This window comes from Actinia tenebrosa, unplaced genomic scaffold (genome assembly GCF_029948245.1).
Source record: "Actinia tenebrosa isolate PJP-AT-01 unplaced genomic scaffold, QUT_ActTen_1.0 PGA_scaffold13__45_contigs__length_12533684, whole genome shotgun sequence".
NCBI classification, from domain to species: Eukaryota; Metazoa; Cnidaria; class Anthozoa; order Actiniaria; family Actiniidae; genus Actinia; species Actinia tenebrosa.
In genome coordinates this window covers 7,321,566-7,346,132 of record NW_028292573.1, presented here as the reverse complement: position 1 = coordinate 7,346,132, position 24,567 = coordinate 7,321,566, and the positions used below count along the sequence as shown (strand labels likewise).

General features: G+C 37.1%; 1 protein-coding gene across 4 annotated transcripts; it reads right to left on the bottom strand.

Moving 5' to 3' along the window:
• Positions 1-12: 12 nt before the first annotated feature.
• LOC116305365 (transmembrane and coiled-coil domains protein 2) lies at positions 13-22,093 on the bottom strand. 4 transcript variants are annotated; one of them, XM_089029090.1, is made up of 21 exons: positions 21,854-22,093; positions 16,945-17,061; positions 16,193-16,236; positions 15,802-15,905; positions 13,727-13,904; positions 13,405-13,470; positions 12,614-12,698; positions 11,871-11,922; positions 11,404-11,497; positions 10,921-10,976; positions 9,929-9,961; positions 9,504-9,527; positions 8,108-8,193; positions 6,995-7,103; positions 6,668-6,724; positions 6,027-6,153; positions 5,282-5,335; positions 4,848-4,916; positions 4,429-4,545; positions 3,129-3,319; positions 13-1,779 (listed from the first exon to the last, which is right to left on the bottom strand). In XM_089029090.1, exons 1-21 carry the CDS (start codon positions 21,879-21,881, stop codon positions 1,596-1,598), a joined length of 1,875 nt encoding a protein of 624 aa, XP_088885216.1. In that variant the 5' UTR covers positions 21,882-22,093; the 3' UTR covers positions 13-1,595. The 4 variants fall into 4 exon arrangements, with proteins under 4 accessions (XP_088885216.1, XP_088885218.1, XP_088885217.1 ...); XM_089029092.1 differs by having other exon boundaries at positions 6,995-7,097; XM_089029091.1 differs by having other exon boundaries at positions 13,727-13,901.
• Positions 22,094-24,567: the final 2,474 nt, after the last annotated feature.

Genomic DNA, 24,567 nt, shown 5'->3' with positions numbered 1-24,567 from the left:
TTTAACCGTTACGAGGATTATACGAACCGATTTTATTATTTTTACTTAAAGTTACAATAATAACCCATGTAAACTAAGATCAACTGCGATCGGCTGTGAAAATTATCTGCTGAAGGTAAACTTGTAAGTTTGTTTGTCCGAATTTCGCCTTTGTCTTCGTTTTTATGACGTCACGGTTGCGCTGCGCTATTGTATCCAGCTGAAAAATTTGAAAATTATGGATTTCCAGGCCACAAAATGAAAAAAAAAACCAGTTTTATATTTTTATTGCAATGGCGTCATGTTTTTATTTTTCACTAGTCAATTTTCGCAAGCTTCAGGCAAGAAACCTCAGTTTTGCGACAGGGCAGAAAAACGGTTTTTGGCCTTTCGTCATAAGGACAGCTTTACGTATTTAAGCTCAATATTTTGTAAACACGTTCTTTTGGAGCCAAATAGCAAAATATCAAATGCGATCAAATTTATTGAATGCGTATTTGAGATATAAAGCCGTGTACTTTGGGAGAGGTGATATTTTGATCAGCAGAAAAACTGACATTTTCGTGAATACTAATAAATAGATTTACTCTGATTCGATAAAATTTCGTTACAAGTTTCGAGCAGCAGCTAGTGACACAAATGAAACGCTTAAAAATTTGGAGTATTAAACTCAGTTAAATTTAAAAAATCGTGAAAGTAGCGAGCTTTTTGTTTTTCTGCCCTGTTCATATAATCTGCATTTTTGTCAAAATTATTTTTGGTGAAAAAAAAAAAATACAGACGGTATTCGAATAATGGAGTCAAAACAAAGGAATAATACTCAAGGCAATGACAGGTGACTTATCATGAGCAAACATTACGCTCTAAGCTTATTAACATGAAGGTCATTTGGTTACGTACCCAGAGCCTGCGTTTCTTCTGGCCTGAGGTAGCCCGTCACATGCGAAATTTTCTTCGTAAATACCGTCTGCGAAATATTAGCCTGCAAAGCAAAAAACCGGGGTTTTGGGGGGACTTTGGAACGAGCGACAATTGAAACCGAGCAACAAAAAAAAAAAAAAAAAAAAAGAGAAGGGGTTAGTGTTATCCAATGGGAGTTCACATGAGAATGAGCATGGCTAACAGCCAATCAGAATCTATTATATAGAATCGCGCAATTTGCGGGGGGTCCACACAAGCTTTCTGGCGATGTTTCGCAGACGGTATTTACGAAGAAAATTCCGGATGTGACGCAGGCTAGGCCTGAGGCGAAGAACGAGGGCTCTGGCATAATCCATTTTTGGCGCATGCGCAGTTTTCCGGAAGTGAAATATAAACAATGAAAATCATGCTTTCAAACAGAGTTCTGTGTTTATTTCCAATCAAAATAAAAATCAGAAATCTGGAATAATCTTTTAAAATTTTTTGGAAAGTCTTTTAACGTATATGCGCTCTTATACCGGAAGTCCAAGAAATCCTGGTCTCAGGCCAGAAGAAGCGCAGACTCTTTGTACGAGATTGAAATCACAGCAAAGCAATAAAACGATTGCGCATGCGCACGAGAAATTTTCCATTCATTATTCATATAAATTAAAAATTCAGTCTCATTCAGAATCAATTAAAAATCTGTCCTAGTATTACGAGTTGTGTTCCTTGTAAAATAGCTTCCATATCGGTGAAAGTAAAGAGTTGATCTTCTCTCTGGCCGTGGCTGAGTTGCGCGCGAAATGCGCAAATACTGCTGTTATGACGTCACTGTCTTGATATTTCCATATTAGGATTAAGGTAATGATCAATATGCTTGTGAAAATCAGCCGACCTCTGGAATAAGACAGAGAAGGATGTGTTGTGAATATTGAATACTGCACAGTGTATTATATAATACGCGCACATATTTGTATAGTGTATGATATAGTGCGCGCACATACTTGTATAATATACACATACACAGAAGGTTGTCTCGTGAATATTGAATACTGTACAGTGTATGATATAGCGCGCACACATACTTGCATAGTATACATATACACAGAAGGTTGTCTAGTGAATATTGAATACTGTACAGTGTATGATATAGTACGCGCACATACTTGTATAGTATACACATACACAGAAGGTTGTCTCGTGAATATTGAATACTGCACAGTGTATGATATAGTGCGCACACATACTCGTATAGTATACACATACACAGAAGGTTGTCTCGTGAATATTGAATACTGCACAGTGTATGATATAGTGCGCACACATACTTGTATAGTATACACATACACAGAAGGTTGTCTCGTGAATATTGAATACTGCACAGTGTATGATATAGTACGCGCACATACTTGTATAGTATACACATACACAGAAGGTTGTCTTGTGAATATTGAATACTGCACAGTGTATTATATAGTACGCACACATACTTGTATAGTATACATATACACAGAAGGTTTTCTTGTGAATATTGAATACTGCACAGTGTATGGTATAGTACGCATACATACTTGTATAGTATACACATACACAGAAGGTTGTCTTGTGAATATTGAATACTACACAGCGTTTGCTAAAGTAAGCACACATACTTGTATAGTATACACATACACAGAAGATTGTTTTGTGAATATTGAATACTACACAGTGTTTGATAAAGTACGCACACATACTTGTATAGTATACACATACACAGAAGGTTGTCTCGTGAATATTGAATACTGTACAGTGTATGCTATAGTGTGCGCACATATTTGTATAGTACACACATACACAGAAGGTTGTCTTGTGAATATTGAATACTGTACAGTGTTTGATATAGTGCGCGCACATACTTGTATAGTATATACATACACAGAAGGTTGTCTTGTGAATATTGAATACTGTACAGTGTATGATATAGTGCGCACATACTTGTATAGTATATGCAGTTCGAATCATTGCGGTTATTTGTAACGAGTTTTTTGGCAAACAAAACCAGGTTAAACCAACATCTCGTTTGTAGAAATACAGAATACTTTTCCTTAATTTTATATTAAAAAATGGCAATAAGAAATGACAAGAGAGACTTATAAAAACAAGGAAAAAGGTTGACATTCTATGTGTCTGTCCTCTTATTGTTCATAGCTGTAAGCCAATCAGATTGCGAGAATACGCTCTGTTATTGTAAAAAGATATATAAATACCTTGTTCTAGTAAAAGGGACTATCATTCTACCAATGGATGTAAAGACAATAAGAATGATAGCCAGCACTGCCAAAACCACGCTGAGAAACTTCGAAAACAATGCTTTTGCCTGTACTGACTGTTCCAAGTAATCATCCAAAGCTCCAACCATCTGCTGGTTCTGTTGTTGTACAGTCTCTACTTTAGTTATCTGTAAAATAACGTAACGATTTCTACGTCATTTGGGATAAAACTCTGCGCGAGACTAGTTCAGAACTGGACCCAGAGACAAACCGAGTAGCGGAAATTGGCTACAACTTTTTTCGTGTTGCATGAAACAGTCGTAAGCAAGTTGTACGGATAATTTACACGGAGCAATTCGTGTCGTAAGAGTGGCGTCATCGTGTTGCGCGCGACAGTTGTAGAGACAAGTTGTTCCGTGTAAATGGGCCTTAACGATCAGTCTTTGTATTTCGTGCGCGCGCGCAGTATTTCCTTTTATTTTGAGGCGTAAATAAATCGGTTAGTGAGTAAAGTGGGTCCAGTTCTGGACATGAGCAGAGACATGCTCACGCAAAATCATATTTTTAAATATATAGAAGCAACATAACAATAGACCCCTCGCATGTGACGTCAAAGCAGCTCAATTTGGAGGACAAAACAAAAGAATTTCAATCTCACGAGGATTGGAAACCTATTGTTATGTCCTCAAAATTGAGCTGCATTCCGACATGCTGTAAGGGTCTTTGTAACCATGTTTTTCCATTTCAGACCACATGTCATTCCCTAGAGTATCATTTCTTTGTTTAACAGGTGCATGTGAGAAGACATATGAATGTGGATACAACTCAAACAAAGAACCTTATTCTCAAGACCATGTGTCATTCCCTAGAGTATCATTTCTTTGTTTAACGATAGCACATGAGAAGACACATGAATATGGATACAACTCAAACAAAGAATCTTATACTCAAGAGAATGTGTCATTCCCTAGAGTATCATTTCTTTGTTTAACGATTGCGCATGGCAAGACAAATGAATACGTATACAACTCAAAGAATGTTTTTCTCAAGACAATGACACGTGGTCTGAAATGGAGAAAAACGTCGCCCCAAAGATAAACGTCTATTTCATGTCGTGACCGTAACGCTGCCATCTTATTGGATGAGTGACGTCTCGCAGTGATTGGTTCATAGGATATCGTCTATTCCCTACTGTAACAGTCATACGAAATTTACCACACAGATTTACGAGCGAAAATAAAATAAATAATACTTGAATATAAATGAATATTTTAGCATTTTGACTTGTAGATCTTACTCTAGTAACGTATGAATCCAACGCCTCTTCAATTTCTCCTGCTCGTTCTGACAGTCTGTACTCTACGCACTCCATGCGTTCTTCTGCACGTTCGAGTTCTATCTTCAGACTCATCATCTATAATGTAACAGAAGTAGAAAATATATTATGGGAACGAGTAGTCATAGTTGGGAGAAATGATAAGAATGGGAAAAGAATGGGGATGGAGGGGAGATAGAAAGGAAAGGAAAGAGCGAAAGGTCGAATGAGGAAGAGAAATATGGGTAGCGAAGAACGTGAAGAGAAGAGAAGAGAAGAGAAGAGAAGAGAAGAGAAGAGAAGAGAAGAGAAGAGAACAGAAGAGAAGAGAACAGAAGAGAAGAGAACAGAACAGAAGAGAACAGAACAGAAGAGAACAGAACAGAAGAGAGGAGACCTACCTCATTTTGGTGCAGTTCAGTCATATCATTCCACTGTGAGGTTAAATCATTTAACTGACATTGAAGATGCTAAAAACACAATATGATAACAATCTATCTTCATTAATACGACCAACATTCAACCAACAGAAGACACCAACTGCGCTAAAGCGTCCACCTTAAATCAGCGTGAGTCCTAATGGTCAGATTCTAGGTTCGATTCCTGTGGACGACACACTTAAATAGAGAGTTCTAGATTGACTTTTTTTTCTTCCCGGCAAACGTGACCACGTTTTCATCGTTTTCCTTTATTTTGTAAGTATGACGAGAAAGGAAGTGCGCGCGCGTGCTGTGTGTTCTCGTAACGCACGCGCTCTAGGCCAATCAGAACGCGAGATTTATAGCATTTATTTTGAAATGAATAATAGAGGTAGTGAGTGTGAAGTTTCTGATACCTCGGATTTATATCTCTCTTCCTGTAGCGATCGAGCAAGAAGATCTAATTGTTCCTGAAAGACAACAATGATAAATTAGAACACAGGAAGAAAAAGGAAAAAAAAACTGTCGCAGAAAAAAGCTTGTGCACATTCTTGGTGCGACTGTTATATGTAACGTTGTCGGTGACTGAATTTTGGGATGCCACACGTAGCAATTATTTTCACTGGGAAGCCATTTCAATGTTACGGCATGTCGTACCGTGTACGTGCTGTAAGTCAGTACCGTATGTTTCCCACTCATACGATAACCATTCTTATGGGAAGTCTTTTCAATGTTACGGCATGTCGTACCGTGTACGTGCTGTAAGTCAGTACCGTATGTTTCCCACTCATACGATAACCATTCTTATGGGGAGCCTTTTCAATGTTACTGCATGTTGTACCGTGTACGTGCTGTAAGTCAGTACCGTATGTTTCCCACTCATACGATAACCATTCTTATGGAAGCCATTTCAATGTTACGGCATGTCGTACCGTGTACGTGCTGTAAGTCAGTACCGTATGTTTCCCACTCATACGATAACCATTCTTATGGAAGCCATTTCAATGTCACGGCATGTCGTACCGTGTACGTGCTGCAAGTCAGTACCGTATGTTTCTCACTCATACGATAACCATTCTTATGGGAAGCCATTTCAATGTTACGGCATTTGATAGACAAGTGATTTTTAAGGAAGTCAAGGTTGGTTGAGAGGCCACGTACCTTCAAAGAGTCGATGGTTTCGTTTAGTCGTGACTGGTTTTCTTTCACGTCGTTGATATCTTGTTCGAAGGTGACGGGTGGACTGGGCGGGAGGCTATATCGTGGACTTGAGTGATGATGAGGCAAACTACAATGAAAGTAAATATACACCGTTCTCATAATGGCTGACAAGTGCACAAAAACGAGGTCACCCAGTCATTAGTTCACAATACAAGATATAAAAGTACATTAAATGAGTTTATGAGAGAAAAGTATAGAAATTTAACTCTTGTTTTGACCTGTATTCGCGCTATCCACCTTTATTCTGAATGAGCAGCCTTGCTCAGCCTTACAAGATGACTAGGTGATCTCGGTTTTTTGCCCTCGTCAGTCATTATGAGAAGGGTGTATATGCTGGTTGTTATGGAGAAACTTCCTTACTAATGGACCCTTCTCAAAAGTATCGTGGATGAGAGCTTAACATGAAATTACAAAAAGAAATCACACTTTTCTTGATGGAATTTGTGTCATTTCTTTCGTATTTCCGTGTTAGCCTTGTAGACAAGACAATTTCAAGAAGGGTACATTGCTATACTTAAAAGTCGTGGTCACCATTATTTTTTGACAGAAAACACGGTTGATGTTATTGCTTCATGACATACCTTGCTGGTGCACCAGATGCAGCACTGGACGAGTCATCATCGCTGATGTAATGAGGGCTTTGAAACAGAGATATTATTTAAGAAATAGCCAGAATGCATGGAGGAGAAAAGAAGAGAGGAGAGGGGGAGCAGAGGGGACGGGGGGTAGGAGAGAGGAGAGAGGAGAGAGGAGAGAGGAGAGAGGAGAGAGGAGAGAGGAGAGAGGAGAGAGGAGAGAGGAGAGAGGAGAGAGGAGAGAGGAGAGAGGAGAGAGGGGAGAGGAGAATAAGGTGAAGAGTAGAGGAGAGGAGAGGCGAAGCGAGGCAAGGTGTGGAAGAAAGCAATCACCTGAATGCTGCTTGAGGGAAATTTCTGTCAGAATCACTTCCCACTAAACGAGATTCATTTTCCTCGGTAACAGAAGCAATGCTGTGCTCCTCGTCCATGCCGTCTGTTTCTTAAAGAAAGGATGATAAAAAACCAGCATAAATTGAATTATACATCCTACTGCTGTATTCCCATGCTACTGCAAAACTACTGCCCGCAGGGGCGATGGTCAAGGATGGGTGTACTGGGGGGGGGGGGGGGGGGGGGGGGGAGGTGGACACTCAGTGGTGTGAGAAAGCATCCTCTTTCCTGGCCTGGCGAACGTATATCTCAAATCGTAAAATCTAAAGCTTTTGTGGATATTTTTTACAGGAGGATCAGGAGTTTTTCGATCTGTGAGTTAGCCGTGCCCTGACTTAGATCAGCCCAGAGGTTGTTTCAGGGTTCAATCTGTGAGTTAGCCGTGCCCAGATTTAGATCAGCCAAGAGGTTGTTTCAGGGTTCAATCTGTGAGTTAGCCATGCCCTGACCTAGATCAGCCCAGAGGTTGTTTCCGGGTTTCATCTGTGAGTTAGCCATGCCCTGACATAGATCAGCCCAGAGGTTGTTTCAGGAATCTGTGAGTTAGCCGTGCCCTGACTTAGATCAGCCCAGAGGTTGTTTTAGGGTTCAATCTGTGAGTTAGCCATGCCCTGACTTAGATCAGCCCAGAGGTTGTTTCAGGGTTCGATCTGTGAGTTAGCCATGCCCTGACTTAGATCAGCCCAGAGGTTGTTTCAGGGTTCAATCAATGAGTTAGCCATGCCCTGACTTAGATCAGCCCAGAGGTGGTTTCAGGGTTCAATCTGTGAGTTAGCTGTGCCCTGACTTAGATCAGCCCAGAGGTTGTTTCAGGGTTGGATCTGTGAGTTAGCCATGCCCTGACTTAGATCAGCCCAGAGGTTGTTTCAGGGTTCAATCTGTGAGTTAGCCATGCCCTGACTTAGATCAGCCCAGAGGTTGTTTCAGGGTTCGATAAAATTTATGCCTGATAGTTTGATGTCCGAAATTCCTCTTCATAGCTTGAGGGATTAAAAGACCTCAAGAGACCCTCCTTTCAAACAGTTCATATCATTCGTTCTTAGTGGTACTCACTTGAACCAGGTACTGGCGACACAGTAGAAACGTTCTCCGCGCTTCCAAACTTATTTTTAATGATCTCTAAAGGCTTCGAAACGGCCCTGGAAGAAATAATGAATTGAATAAGTTTCAATAAACAATGTTTCAGGAAAGGAATGAGATTATTGGTTGCAAGAATGGGATTTGGATTCGATATTTAACTTCGAAAGCCCCCTTCAGCGCGATAAGATCTTCAAGGTGAATCATCAGTAAGGCTCACACTTTCTTATACGTCTTGTGACAATCATTGTTGCCGTTAATCAAAGAAAGACCGAAAACAATGAAGTCAGAAAGAGAATGGTTAGCTAGATTAAAATGGCGGGAAACTGGTTTGGTGGGATCGTTATTGCGAATATCATAAAGATGATTGCAAATGCGATCAACAAGACGGCGGTCAGTCTCTTTTACTGTTTCATTAGAAACACCGACGCAGCTCACACTAGTTTTTAGCTAGTTATCTCCACTTTCTTATACCTATAAGTAAGTTTTCTTTTTTGATGGGCTTATAAAGAGGATGGGGGTGGGGGTGGGGGTGGGGAGTGGGGGGTTGGGGGGGTGGAGGAGGCTTTTGAGACTTGGGGGAAAAAAAGGAAAAAGGTTGGAATGAAGAGGAAAAGGTCATTTCTTTCTTTGGTTATCCCACCCAACTTTTTTAATTTTTCCATCAAAGCTCAGTATCGATCAACACGTAGGCTGTTAACATTCCTTTTTTTCTCTCCTCCTACTCAGTCGAGCCGAGTTTCTTTTTCTTGTCAACGGTATTTAGTATAAATACACAGGTGATTATTGAAAATCTTGCGCGCTGATTGGTCAAGTAACTCACACTATCACACGATAATCACCTCCAGCGACAATCCAAATGGCGTTCAGCCATTGTTGCTGTTCCTAATTTTAAATGTGTCTTTTATCTTCTTTTTTTCTTTTTTTTTGAAAGAATCACCTGTGTATTTATATTAAAATAATTATTCACCTCAGGCTCAGTAAATATCGAGAATAATGACCTCAACTTCGTTTCGGTTATTATTCACTGATATTCACTTCACCTTCGGAAAATAATTGTTAAATAAACACGAAATAGAGTGCTTACCATATATCTGTAACAAAATTGTACGACGTTTGTAGGTCTACGGTCTATTGAGGTCTACTGAACTTACTAATTTGTGCAATTTCTTACAAAGTTTATACGTCGGTAATATGGTATGCACTGTATCACAGAGTGGGCTTAAAACTGGTGGTGGGGGGGGGGGGGGGGGGTGGGTGATAAGGCTTATAACAAGGATTTAACAGTTTTTCGTTAAAGCTACACCTGCCTGTGCATCTGTGGCCAGGCTATGTAAAAAGAAGGTGATTAGATACCAATGTGTGGGCTTACCCTTTCACGCCATCCTTGACTCCTCTGAGGAAAACAAACAGATATAAATAAGCTGTGACAACAGGGGATGGAACAAAAGGGAATGGGAAATGGGAATGAAAGGGAAGAAGAAAAGAGAGAAAGAAATTGAAGTAGAGTAATGTAATGGGAAGATGATTTCATTTCTATTTGAACCATTGTATTACTAGTACACTTACCCAGATATACTACAAGTGGATCATGGGATATTCCAGGGTATGTTACTCTAAACCATTGTAATACTAGTACACTTACCCAGATATACTACAAGTGGATCATGGGATATTCCAGGGTATGTTACTCTAAACCATTGTAATACTAGTACACTTACCCAGATATACCACAAGTGGATCATGGGATATCCCAGGGTATGTCACTCTAAACCATTGTATTACTAGTACACTTACCCAGATATACCACGAATATTATCCTTTACTCCCCTGGAAGAAAAGACGAGTATAGACATTCAGTCTCCTAGAGAATTGATTTGTAAAATTTCTGAACAACAATGCAGGGGTGTAGCCAGGATTTTTTGAAGGGGGGGCTAAAACTTAAAAATCTGCCACCACATAAAAAAGATTTTACGTTTTAATTTTGCAAAACTTAGAAAAGCAATAGATTCCAAAAAGCCACCATTTTGTTGCCATGAGGGAAAGTGGGGGGGGGGGGGAGTATGGCCCCCTTGCCCCCTGGCTACGCCCTTGCGATGTCCCCATCCCCATCCCCCAGGAGCTTTTTCCTTCTGCAGCCAAATTCCCCCCCCCCCTCCCCCATAGAATTCAAATGAACCAATCAATATTGCTGGGTTTCACACCAAGTCATTACATTCCTACTGTTTATCAGCTGAAAATTTTCGATAGAATTCTCTCTGGTTAACAACAGATGGTGATCAGTATTTGGAGCAGATAATGAACGAATTCCAAGACTTTTATCAGCTGATTGAAAGCCAGCAACATACCAGTAAATTCAATTTTAGATTATTAAAATAGTGATCTCGGGTTTACTATTGAAAAAGTTGAAATCCTTATGTCCAGAAGTTTTTCAAAAAAATTGCAGAAAGCATTATTTAAGTTACTAGTGGTGTTTTTAGACAATATATACAGTATGAGTGGCCGTGTTGTATCAGATATACAACCACGAGGCGTAGCCGACTGACTTATCAAGCGTCTAGGTTAGTTCCTTTGTGTTTCACTAAAATTTTCAAAATTAAAGTGAATTTGGCCAAGAAAATCTAACTTGAAGTTTATGCAAATGAACACAATTTTGTATCAGATTTACAACACTCTTCACGGTCGTGATTTCTGTTGTGATTTCCTCATGAATTATTCATGAGTTTGATAAGATAATTTATTATCCTTGTAAATAAGACGTATAACTATCACAAGTTATTCATACATACTTTAAGACTTCTTTTGCCATTACTTTTGACGACAATGTGCCATTTTCTTCTAAGTCCTGTGAAAGAATATGAAAGAAAATCCCATGAGAAATACATTTAATAACTATGCATTAGCAAAGCTTTGCTCTATTCATCATTTATCCATTAATATTCCCCTTCACAGTTCCCTGCTCCATCTTGAAAGGTAGCTGTGCCTTTGCATCAAAGCGAGACGAACGGTGAGCTTGCAATGATAGAAACTTTTTTTAACACCTTGGACAATTATTCACATGTCCCTATCATTGCAAGCTCACTGTTCGTCTCGCTTCAATACAAAGGCACGGCTACCTTTCAAGATGGCGCAGGGAACTGTGAAGGAGACTATTGGCAATCTTACTAGATCCAAGTACAAAATTCATACCCATGCATCTTTGTGCTCCCGTAAAGATCCTGTGGACGTTGATTGGGATCAGATCAAACATGAACAGAAATTAGAGTACTTACCACCATGGCCTTGTGGTATTTTTGGAGTTTTCGTTGCAGCTGAGCTATAGTAGCATTTGTTTTTTGATTCTTTTTCTCGAAGTTTATCTTCACTCTGGAAATGAATTCAATTGTATCATTTTTTTCCATTATTAATGGGTATGAATTGTAAGGGTTTTTTAATGGACTTATGCGGGAGGGAGGGGTCCGAAAAAGAGTTGATAATATGTAGTTGTTTTGGAATTACAGCCAGTTCGCTACCATGTAATTTAGCTACCAGTCTGTTCACTACTACCAGGGCGCTCATACACTGTATTTTTGCAAACGATCTTTTATATCATCATCATCAGATTTTGGGTTTATATCCTTCATCAAAACTCAAACACTTAAACTTGCAATGATGTTGGGTTTTGGGAAAACTAGTAAGAGTAAGAGAGAAACTCTCTAGGGATATAACAACACAACAAACACACACAGAGATGTCTTACTTTGCTTGATTTTGCATTCCTTCTGTTGATTCCAAATATTCTTTCACCGATTCTGAACGACAAAAATATACTCTGAATAAATAATCATTATTTTTACTTCGTGTACCCAAATATATATCATACCGTTGCCTACTTATTTATGGATATATATATTATAAATAAATAAATACCACTACATAAATACTCATTTCTGATTGGTTGATTGGCTGCGAATTTTTTCTTAATCAGTGAAATTAATTAATTGCACAGCACCGCGCATGCAATTAATCGATTGCACAGTTAAGGGAACTTTTTACCATGCTTTGTCATTTTAAACACGATTTGTACTTGGTTTATTCGCAATTTGCTATCATTTTAAATTTTTACTTAAATCTGAAACTCGTAGTATTTTTATGTCAATGTATCATCATAGAAGGAAATATCATCTTTTAGTTCTAGAAGAACATTAATGATTTTTCATTATTATTCTTGAATGGAGGTATGTCTCATATATCAGGGGTGGTACCAGGAATTTGCTTGGGGGGGGAGAGGGGTTGATGCACACAAAGTTAGCTCAGGGGGGTGCACACCTTAGAATCAAAGGAAAAAACAGTATTGATTATCTTCGAAGTAGGGGCACAAAGTCTAACCAGGGGGGTGCGCACCCACTGCACCCCCTCCCCCTGGATCCGCCCCTGTATATTGTTATATGGCCCTTTACAGTAAGATGCATAAGACATAAAAACAAAATATGCCATTCTTACCATCTCTCTCTTCTTGTAGCTGTCGTATCTGTTGCTTTGTCTTGGCCATCTTTCTTTTCAGGCGTTCAATAGCGTGAGCTATCCTCTGTGACACAAAAGAGTACATTATGCTAGAACAGCATTAGAACAAATTGCATAACTGCTGTTACTCAGTACCAAACGTTTCCTACTCATACGTTAACCATTCTTAAGCCCCGTTTACACTGGCGATTTTTGCGGTGATTTTTGCTGCAATTTTTGTGGCAATTTTCGGAAATATGAAATCTTTTGTCTCATCCTTCAAAAGAGACATTCGTCTAGGAAAATCTTGGTATCTTGAAAAAAACTTTACAAGTAAATTCTTTACCATTATTTATTATGGACAAAAGCCCAAAAAAATCGCAGCAAAAGTTGCCGCAAAAATTGCTAGTGTAAACGGGGCTTTATGGGAAACCATTTCAATGTTATGGCATGCTGTACCGTGTACGTGCTGTAAGTCAGTACCGTACGTTTCCCACTCATACGATAACCATTCTTATGGGCAGCCATTTCAATGTTACAGCATGTCGTACCATGTACGTGCTGTACGTCAGTACCGTATGTTTCCCACTCATACGAGAACCATTCTTATGGGAAGCCATTTCAATGTTACAGCATGTCATACCGTGTATGTGCTGTAAGTCAGTACTGTACGTTTCCCACTCATACAAGCCATTACAGAGTTATGGCATGTCATTTATCATAGGAATGATTGCATACTACCTAAACATTGTTATACAGACAGATGTACTGATGTAATGATCAATACTAACCTCAGAGTCAACCTGCCCATCCACTTCATCAGTGTCTTTCTCTTGAGAACCCATGATCCCATCAAGCTGTTTGGACGGGTACAAATATATCAAGTCACACACTCTATGGGTTTTTCTCTTATACTAGTTTCTAATGGATGGGTGGGTGGATGGATGGATGGATGGATGGGTGGGTGGGTGGATGGATGGGTGGGTGGATGGATGGATGGGTGAGCGGATGGATGGATGGATGGATGGACGGACGGACAGACGGATGGGTGGGTGGGTGGGTGGGTGGATGGATGGATGGATGGATGGATGGATGTCATATACTGTATCTTACAGAATCCAGATCCATGTTTTCCTCATCAGTAGCAGACAGTGCAGTGTTGCTTCTTCCAGAATGCAATTCAGCAGATCCACTTCTGTTCGTCAAGCCTTGATTTCCACCAGCTACATCCACACCTCCAGTACCAGAAGAGCTTAATGACACATCTGAGGTCTTACTTCGTCGTCTGCTACTGTGAGAAAATTAAGAAGTAATTATCAAGAAGAATACTGACGCATGACTCTTTATTCTGTTCTACATCTATTTCAAAAAACGTTGTCATCATCAAAGGCGATAGACGATAGGTCCTTCCGACATGGAAATGGTTTGGTTGAATACAAAGAACATTTGTTCTCAAAAAAGCAAAAATTACATTGTTTACTTTATGGCTTTAAAGAATTAGACTTGAAAAGTAATTATACACTATTTTCTGAAGTTCAAAAATATATTTTAGCCACTAATAGTTTTCAATCTGTCTTTGATGTTGTTTTTTTCCTATTGTTATCTCATTATGTGACTGTTGTACTATTTTAGTTTGTATTTATTGTGTATTTATTGTACTTATTTCCTACTGTCCGCTGTTGCTATTTATTATTTATATTGTAAAATAGACTTAAGCCCCTGTAAGTCACATTGCTTTTGGGGTAAATGTTACGATAAATATGTTTAAATAAAACAAAAAAAATTGATCAGTCTCAACACCAAGTTCCATGTTCATGACGAGAATAAGAAGCAGAAACACAAATCATTCCAGCTATTCATGGATCTTGGAATGACGTATCTCCTATTGCTTAGAGTGCTTTTAGTCTCACTGTTGAATAGGTGACGTCAACTAAATTAGATAAGTTATTTAAAATTTTAGGTGACGTCACCTAAATTTGAAACTACGAGTAAACAGCTACTGAGATCAGGGGGAGAAACGATGATACAAATGAATGTCTATTCACTCATTCTCTGGTAAAACAGCCCCCGGATTAGCATGACCGTTATTTGGCACGCTTTTACTATTTTAGGTGACGTCAACTAAATAGTTATCTAAGTTAGATACAGTAAAGTAGAAATTATGCGTTCGGTGTGTATATAATGAAGTAGAGAAATAAGAGAAAAATATCATATGCCCTTGGCAGGATTTGAACCCACGTCTTCGGTATTCTAGTCCGATGTGTTAACCACTACACTACAAGGACCAACCACGCTGGTAACGCAGCCAGAATATGAAATGTAGGGTATTCGTGAGGATCCCAGAGCGATATTTTTTCTCTATAGGTAAGTTGAACACCGTAAATGTACGCAGATAATAGACATAGTAAAGTAGAAATTATGCGTTCAAATCCTGCCAAGGGCATATGATATTTTTCTCTTATTTCTCTACTTCATTATATACACACCGAACGCATAATTTCTACTTTACTATGTCTATTATCTGCGTACATTTACGGTGTTCAACTTACCTATAGAGAAAAAATATCGCTCTGGGATCCTCACGAATACCCTACATTTCATATTCTGGCTGCGTTACCAGCGTGGTTGGTCCTTGTAGTGTAGTGGTTAACACATCGGACTAGAATACCGAAGACGTGGGTTCAAATCCTGCCAAGGGCATATGATATTTTTCTCTTATTTCTCTACTTCATTATATACACACCGAACGCATAATTTCTACTTTACTATGTCTATTATCTGCGTACATTTACGGTGTTCAACTTACCTATAGAGAAAAAATATCGCTCTGGGATCCTCACGAATACCCTACATTTCATATTCTGGCTGCGTTACCAGCGTGGTTGGTCCTTGTAGTGTAGTGGTTAACACATCGGACTAGAATACCGAAGACGTGGGTTCAAATCCTGCCAAGGGCATATGATATTTTTCTCTTATTTCTCTACTAAGTTAGATACATTTATCTAACTATTCAACAGTGAGACTAAAAGCACTCTATCGCTTATTGCCTATCACCTTTTGTGATGACAACCTTCTTAAAAATAGGTGTACACTATATAATATGACGAATCCCATCCCCCATTCCCTATAAATATACTGTACATGTATATATCATATACGTCATGGTATGTCAATTGCCTGGTCTTTACCTGGACTGCATTCTTGAGCCTTCTTTGATTTGTGACAACACTTTACTGAAGTGTTTTGGTCGTTCTTTTGGTATGTAATGATGTTTTAGTTCACTCTCTTGCATCTATCGTCAAACAAGACACAATCAAATGGAATATTTGGTTATCAGGTACTTTATTTTTGAGAATTTAAGGGTTGTCACTGATTTTGGGTTTTATCCAAACATAGGCACATAGAAATATTTCAAGAATTTTTCTTAACCAATCAGAAGTGTTATGTTATCTTTCCGTTATCTTGTGATTAGAAAGTCAATTCTGATTGGCCAAAGAAGAATAGAACATTCCTTGAATATTTCTAGGTGCCAATGGTTTTTTCGATTACCACTGTAAATGAAATTATTTATTTTCTTACTTCGCTGTCACTTTTTGTTCCATCTTTTCTTTTAAACCAGCGACCTGTTGAATATATTATATTCCATTAGCATTGCTGGACTTTCAAAGATAGATAGGCTGTTGAGCCAGGGGACAATACCAGGGCTTCTCTTGGAAGAAAGTGAGTGACCTGGGCTAGAAGCCAGCCAATCTGTGCATGCGTTATAATATCTCAAACATGTAATGTTTACAACATGAGCAGCTGTGTTGTATTGACTATACAATCATGAGCAAGAGGCAAGTGACCCCATATTTGTGCAGTTTTTTTGGGTCATACCCTAATGAATTATTCATGATATGATGATCAGTGCATGTGTTATATCTCAAACACGTAATGTTTACAACATGAGCAGCTGTATTGTATTGACTATATAATCACGAGCCAGAGGCAAGTGACCCCATATTTGTGCAGTTTCTTTGGGTCTTACCCTAATGAATTTATTTTTTCAATCAATCAATCAATCATTTAATCATTATTCCATCCTATATTATTCCAGGAATATAAAAGATAATTACAATATTTACACTTATAATACAATAGATATGAATTTAGTATAAAATATTTTTCTCAAGGATGGTAGAAGGCAGCTCAAAATAGAAACCGAAGGCTTATAATTTTGGGCGGCCTATGTATAGCTAAAGTAAAATTAATGTAAATTATGGTAATTACAATGAACAAAGGTGAACATATCATGAACATTATTCATGATATTATAAGTGTTATATACATACTAGGGCTTCTCTTGGGAGAAGGTGAGTGTTTTGGTAAAGCTGTCCTTAGCGTCTCTGATGTCAGTGAGCTGGAGCTACCAGTTGAACCATTTTTTGTCGGCACAGACAAATTATTTGCTGTGTATAATAATAACAAAAACTATGTTAATTGTAGGTGGCATTTGCTGCAAGGCCGCTGTCTCTCAACACCCGGAGGGGGGGGGGGGGTGGGGCATTTTGGGTTGATTCTTAATTGAACTGGAATATAATAAAAATACTTTAAAGCTTAATATAGCGGCGTTTCCAAAAGAATGACCAATAGCGCTTAACATTATTAATAACATAGATATAAATATAAATATAAATATAGATATAGATATAGACATAGATATAGATATAGATATAGATATAGATATAGACATAGACATAGATACAGATATAGATATAGATATAGACATAGATATAGATATAGATATAGACATAGACATAGACATAGATATAGATATAGATATAGACATAGACATAGATATAGATATAGACATAGACATAGATACAGATATAGATATAGATATAGACATAGATACAGATATAGATACAGATATAGATATAGATACAGATATAGATATAGACATAGATATAGATATAGATATAGACATAGACATAGATACAGATATAGATATAGATATAGACATAGACATAGACATAGACATAGATATAGACATAGACATAGACATAGACATAGACATAGACATAGATATAGATATAGACATAGACATAGACATAGATATAGATACAGATACAGATATAGATATAGATACAGATACAGATACAGATATAGATATAGATATAGATACAGATATAGATATAGACATAGACATAGACATAGATACAGATATAGTTATAGATACAGATACAGATATAGATATAGATATAGATATAGACATAGATACAGATACAGATATAGATATAGATATAGATATAGATAAAGATATAGACATAGATACAGATACAGATATAGATATAGATATAGATATAGACATAGATACAGATATAGATATAGATATAGATATAGACATAGATACAGATACAGACATAGATATAGATATAGATATAGATATAGATAAAGATATAGATATAGATATAGACATAGACATAGACATAGACATAGACATAGACATAGACATAGACATAGATATAGACATAGATATAGATATAGATACAGATATAGATATAGATATAGATATAGATATAGATATAGATATAGATATAGATATAGATATAGATATAAATATAAATATGATAAATGATAAATATTTGAGTTTTGAACATCAACCAACATGGCCGCCTTGTATTTGGTTATTTCACTCCCTTGGGAGTGATTGAAAACCAGCAATATTTGAAATCAATCATCAAGTTTTTCACTCATTAGAAAAATAAATAAAATTGGCAAATTCATGAAAGGTCATACTGGAAAACTATTTCAATGTCATGTGTCATGGCTTTAACGTTACATCATGATTTATAACGAACTGTTAGTCATATTTGCTATCAATGAGGTTTTAATCCACTTAAATAAAATTAAAAGAATATTCATCAATTAACTGTTTTAATTGCCAGACAAATTGCATAGTTCCAAAAACTATCCATACCCCCCTCACGGAGGAATTTTTTTTAAGACACCCCCCTACCCCCTGGAAATTCCAATTTTCTTCCATACAAACTCTGTCATTTTTGTTCTTTTTCCAACCCCCCCTACTCTTCGGAAATTCCAAATTCCTCTGTGGGGTAGGTATGGATGATTTCTGGAACTACACATTATACAGTGTAACAATGTTCTATCATTCATTCAATATTCAAAAAAGATTCCTAAATACTTTGGATTGATTTATTTCTTAGATTATGGGAATTAATTAGCCGTTTCATTGCCGTGGCATACAATATCATACTGTTAGAGTGAAAATGAAATAAAATTTTGCATAAGTTTTATAGCACTCTTTAAAATAGATATGTTGTGTATCAATCTCACCACCATGCAAAACTTCCCTACATGGGAAGCCATTTCAGTGCTAGTGCATATATATGTTTGTTATACATTATTAACTCTCAGTGCTAATTGCAAACTATAAGCAATTAAGCTTAAAACATGGGAAGCCATTTCAGTGCTAGTGCATATATGTTTCAGCACCATGCAAACTTCCCTACATGGGAAGCCATTACAATGCTAGTGCATATATGTTTCAGCGCCATGCAAACTTCCCTACATGGGAAGCCATTACAATGCTAGTGCATATATGTTTCAGCGCCATGCAAACTTCCCTACATGGGAAGCCATTACAGTGCTAGTGCATATATGTTTCAGCGCCATGCAAACTTCCCTACATGGGAAGCCATTACAATGCTAGTGCACATATGTTTCAGCGCCATGCAAACTTCCCTACATGGGAAGCCATTACAGTGCTAGTGCATATATGTTTCAGCGCCATGCAAACTTCCCTACATGGGAAGCCATTACAATGCTAGTGCATATATGTTTCAGCGCCATGCAAACTTCCCTACATGGGAAGCCATTACAGTGCTAGTGCATATATGTTTCAGCGCCATGCAAACTTCCCTACATGGGAAGCCATTACAATGCTAGTGCATATATGTTTCAGCGCCATGCAAACTTCCCTACATGGGAAGCCATTACAGTGCTAGTGCATATATGTTTCAGCGCCATGCAAACTTCCCTACATGGGAAGACATTTCAGTGCTAGTGCATATATGTTTCAGCGCCATGCAAAACTTCCCTACATTGGAAGCCATTTCAGTGCTAGTGCATGTATGTTTCAGTGCCATGCAAACTTCCCTACATGGGAAGCCATTTCAGTGCTAGTGCATATATGTTTCAGCGCCATGCAAACTTCCCTACATGGGAAGCCATTACAATGCTAGTGCATATATGTTTGTTATACATTATTAACTCTCAGTGCTAATTGCAAACTATAAGCAATTAAGCTTAAAACATGGGAAGCCATTTCAATGCTGGTGCATATATGTTTATTATACATAACTCTAAAATAGTGCCATTTGCAAACTATAAGCAAGTAAGCTTAAAACATGGGAAGCCATTTCAATGCTGGTGTATATAATACATAACTCAGGTCCAATTGCAAACTACTCTATTAAACAAATCAGCTTTAAACATGGGAAGCCATTTCAATGCTGGTGCATATATGTTTGTTATACATACCTCAGCCCCAATTGCAAACTACTCTATTGAGCAAATCTAGCTTTAAACATGGGAAGCCATTTCAATGTTGGTACATAGAGTATATGCATGTCCTATATAACTCAGTAGTATGCAAACTAACATATAAGAAAATAAATTTTAAATAAGAGAAGCCATTTCAATGCCGGTTCAACCTCTCTAATGCAGTTTTCCTATGACTATGAAAAGCTTGGTGCCATATGCATGCCGTGCCGTGACCCTGATGTTTTCTAGAATTTCAATTGGCTGATTTTCTTTTGCACCATTTGATTGGTCTGACATTGCCATGACTTTGTTGTAACAGTGTCTGTGGCATGATTTTGCCATGTTTTGGGCATTTGATTGGAGTATATTTTCGCTTACTCAAACCTCATTTCAGCCTAAACATTACTGGTCAAAATAACCGTGAGTCAACAATTTGACCAGACAAGTCCCAGTTCTGACCAGACATTGTCTGATGTCAAGCCGTTATTTTAAGCCCTATCATTTGACTATTAGGCACTTATATATATATATACATACAGTAAAATATATTGCACTCAAAAATCTTATATATTTTTTAAGAATGTATGAGAAGCAGCCATTTATAAAGCTGTTGTAGCTGTTGTATAATAAGCATTTTTACAGCACTATTTTCATTTTAGTTCTATATCTAATATGCATTGAATTGTGCTTATATGTCAGATGTTAAGCTCATTTTCTCTGTCATGGAATAACCATTTGTAGACAGTATTTTTCATAGTTTATAGTTAAAGAGATATAAATATTTTCATTAATTAACGAATTTTACCAGATATATACAGAGATCTGTATTCAAAGATCTGTACATTATCTCATACATCTATCAGATCTTAAATCAAACAGCATATGATTGAATATGAGAACCAGCTGTTTTAGAACATAAATTTAACTTATTTTATCTTACTACGAAGACAGATTGAATTCTTCTTATGAAAGCGAAGATTTTGAAGGAAAACATTTAGATCTTTAACTGGAATATAAGGTTTCTATTTCAAATATATAAAATAACTGTTAAATAAAAAACATATATAGATACAACAAAGCTATAAAACTGAACCTTGTTTTGGGAATTCTGTATTTTTCGTGTTTTTCTTGCTATTGAGGAGAGTCGATCATCAATAAGTGATAAGATAAAAAATATATTGTAGACGCCATTCGATCGAGCCAAGTCTAGCAGGAACAGTCGTAAATCATGCATTAAACATGACAAACTGTCATTCCGCCAAGAAAAAATAAAATATTCTCAAAATACAATAAGATTAAGAAGAAGACAATTGAGATTGACTCCCGGACAGATCGTAAGGATTATTTTTACACCTCGTGAGTTTTGATGCAGAAAATTAAAAATACAGCTGATCTTAAACTTAATTGTAGATCATCAATCATAAATAGTCTAGTTTAAAATCCCAAATAATATTAAGGAGAATATAAGTTGTTTTCTTTAAGGGATTGATCACTGATTTTTTAATAAAAATAAGAAGAAAATTCGAAAGCCTCGTATAGAATGAATAAAAGATATGATTGTATAAGCTTATGCAACCTTAAACATTCCCCTAGGAATTACTACTTTGTTCAGTGAAGCTAATCAAAGAGGAATACTTAAAGTGAACTTGTTTTTACAGGAAAAATAGCAAAATAATCTTGAATATTTTCACTTACAATTTGTTTTCTTTGGAGAAGAAGCCATTTTCCTTCAAGGTCAAGCAAACCCACCAGAAGTAAAAAATCATTTCACCTCGAATGTGCCATTTTTCTGGACAAATGGAAGTACTACAAGTTGTGATAAGCTTTGAAGAGGCTATCTGAGGTTGTTTTTCATCATGTTTTTGGATTTTTATAGTCGAAAAATATTTTTTTTGCAACCATCTTTTTTGGTTTGTTTTGAGATATCGATGATCGGTGATCTGTATGGCCCAGCATGCACCGCGGCACATGAGGACGAGGCTTCTTAATGAATGAGGAAGAAAGAAAGAAAGCAAGAAAGAAGAAAGAAAGAAGAAAGAAAGAAAGAAAGAAAGAAAGAAAGAAAGAAAGAAAGAAAGCAAGAAAGAAAGCAAGAAAGCAAGAAAGAAAGAAAGAAAGAAAGCAAGAAAGCAAGAAAGAAAGAAAGAAAGAAAGAAAGCAAGAAAGAAAGCAAGAAAGAAAGAAAGAAAGAAAGAAAGCAAGAAAGAAAGCAAGAAAGAAAGAAAGCAAGAAAGAAAGAAAGAAAGAAAGAAAGAAAGAAAGCAAGCAAGAAAGCAAGAAAGAAAGAAAGAAAGAAAGAAAGAAAGCAAGAAAGAAAGAAAGAAAGAAAGCAAGAAAGAAAGAAAGAAAGCAAGAAAGAAAGCAAGAAAGAAAGAAAGAAAGAAAGAAAGAAAGAAAGAAAGAAAGAAAGAAAGAAAGAAAGAAAGAAAGAAAGAAAGAGTAAATAAAAAGTTCCTTTAAATACCGAGCGAGTATACAAAGGCACCTCGTGCAGTTTCGTATCAAACTCGACCTACAACATCCATTTGGCGTTTTTCAATAGCTCAATCAACGTGATAAAACTATTGCAGCTGCCCAAACTTGGCTTACCCTCTAGGTAATGGTCCAGCTCATTTTCTTGCTTGTGTTTCTGTCCTGTTTGGTTCTTTAGGTAAAAGCCTGGAAAGGGATGGGAGGGGGGGGGGGGGGCGTTAAGGCCGAAACACATGTTAAATTACTGATCATAATGTTTTTAGTCAACGGGATCTCAGACCACATGTACAGTATATTTCTTGCCTGATATAATTCTGCTCTGAAATCTGATCGTCGATTCGAACAAAATCGAACGAAAATTTTAACTATTTTTGGAATAAAAACATCATTGTTTTTTTCAAAGCATATTATTTTCTTAATGGAACTTTTCCAAAATTATGTATAAAAGTTTTGATTTGCCATCTCCAAAACTGTTCGTTTTTCTACAGTTAATTCCCAAAAGGTTCAAGTACAAGGTCAGGCAGAATCTCTTTCTAAAAGATCATCGGGTATCAGTATTGATAAATTAATTCTCGCCCATTATCGATGGATATGTTACACTCGGCCAATGAGATTGTCTCATATCTAGGCTCTTCTTCAACTTGGAATAGATTTAGCTCTTTAACTCAGTCGAGGGGATCATCTGGTATTGTATGCTAAAGCTAAGGTAAGTAAGTATGCTGATTAGTGATTTAAAGCCAGCTAATAAAAAGTAGAAAATAAAGCGATATATTATCAGTTGGTGGGGATGAGAAAGGGAAAGCAAAAAGAAGAGAGACTAACAGGAAAGCATAGTATAGAATGGTTCGCAGCAGACATTTTGTAAAGGACGGTAACGATGAAATATCTTTGCTTGACAAAAGATTGTATTGCCCAAAGGAGAACATTTCTATTAAGTCTAACCAACTCACGACCAACTCTTTTATAATGAGCTCAAATACTGGTGATAAAATAAAATAAATTGGTTATTTTTATTGGTGTTTTAGACTCTGCTATCTTCTGTGATGAATCAACTGAAAAAAGCTGTTGTTTTTTTATTACTTGGTGTTACGCTCTCTCAACTTGATTAATGATTTACCTGACGATTTATAGCACACGTGCTGATATATATTTAGATAGGAGCGATTGTATTTCAGTTGTTGTGGAATCATTCGCACGCCGGATCACAAGGACTCAATATAATATTGTTCAAAAGCGTAATAGCAAGACAAAACATTCAAAACACTTCTCTAGTTATCTCAAACGAATTTGTAAGTAGTTATACTTATAATGATTTAATCTTAAGTGATTTTTAGTTGAATTAGCGTTTATATCCCACAGTTGACTATTGCCAATACACATGTAAGGGTCACGCTCGACACGCTCGACAGTCCCAGATATTGAGGAATTAGTACAAGAATTAAAGATATTCTAGAGAAGGAAAATCGTGTGTTTTCATTCATAAGTAGCGACCCACGACGAGGGAGCGAAAACACTTGGTGTGTTTGTAGACGAGCTACTTGGCATCCCCGAACTATGGCCCAACTTGGGTGACAACGGTCATATCATAGGATTACGCGAGGACGGGGGTGATCCAACTATACATGTGTGGTGTGAGTATTCATAACATTTTATTTTTTTACTAAGATTGATTTTCAATTATTCATATATTTAATATCCATGCATCTGTGTTAATCTGTTTGTCGTAGTAGACCAAAGTAATTTCATATCCCATCACCATCACCATCACCATCACCATCACTAGATGCATCCTAGCAAATTTTTTGAACCTCACCCTGGACATGTTCAGTTGCTCATTAAAAGTAGAAAACAGCTAGTTTTCAAAAACTTTTTTCATGATTATTTGGTATTTGACCGAAAGTTTTGGCAGCAAGATTTTGAAGGCTCACCATCTATTT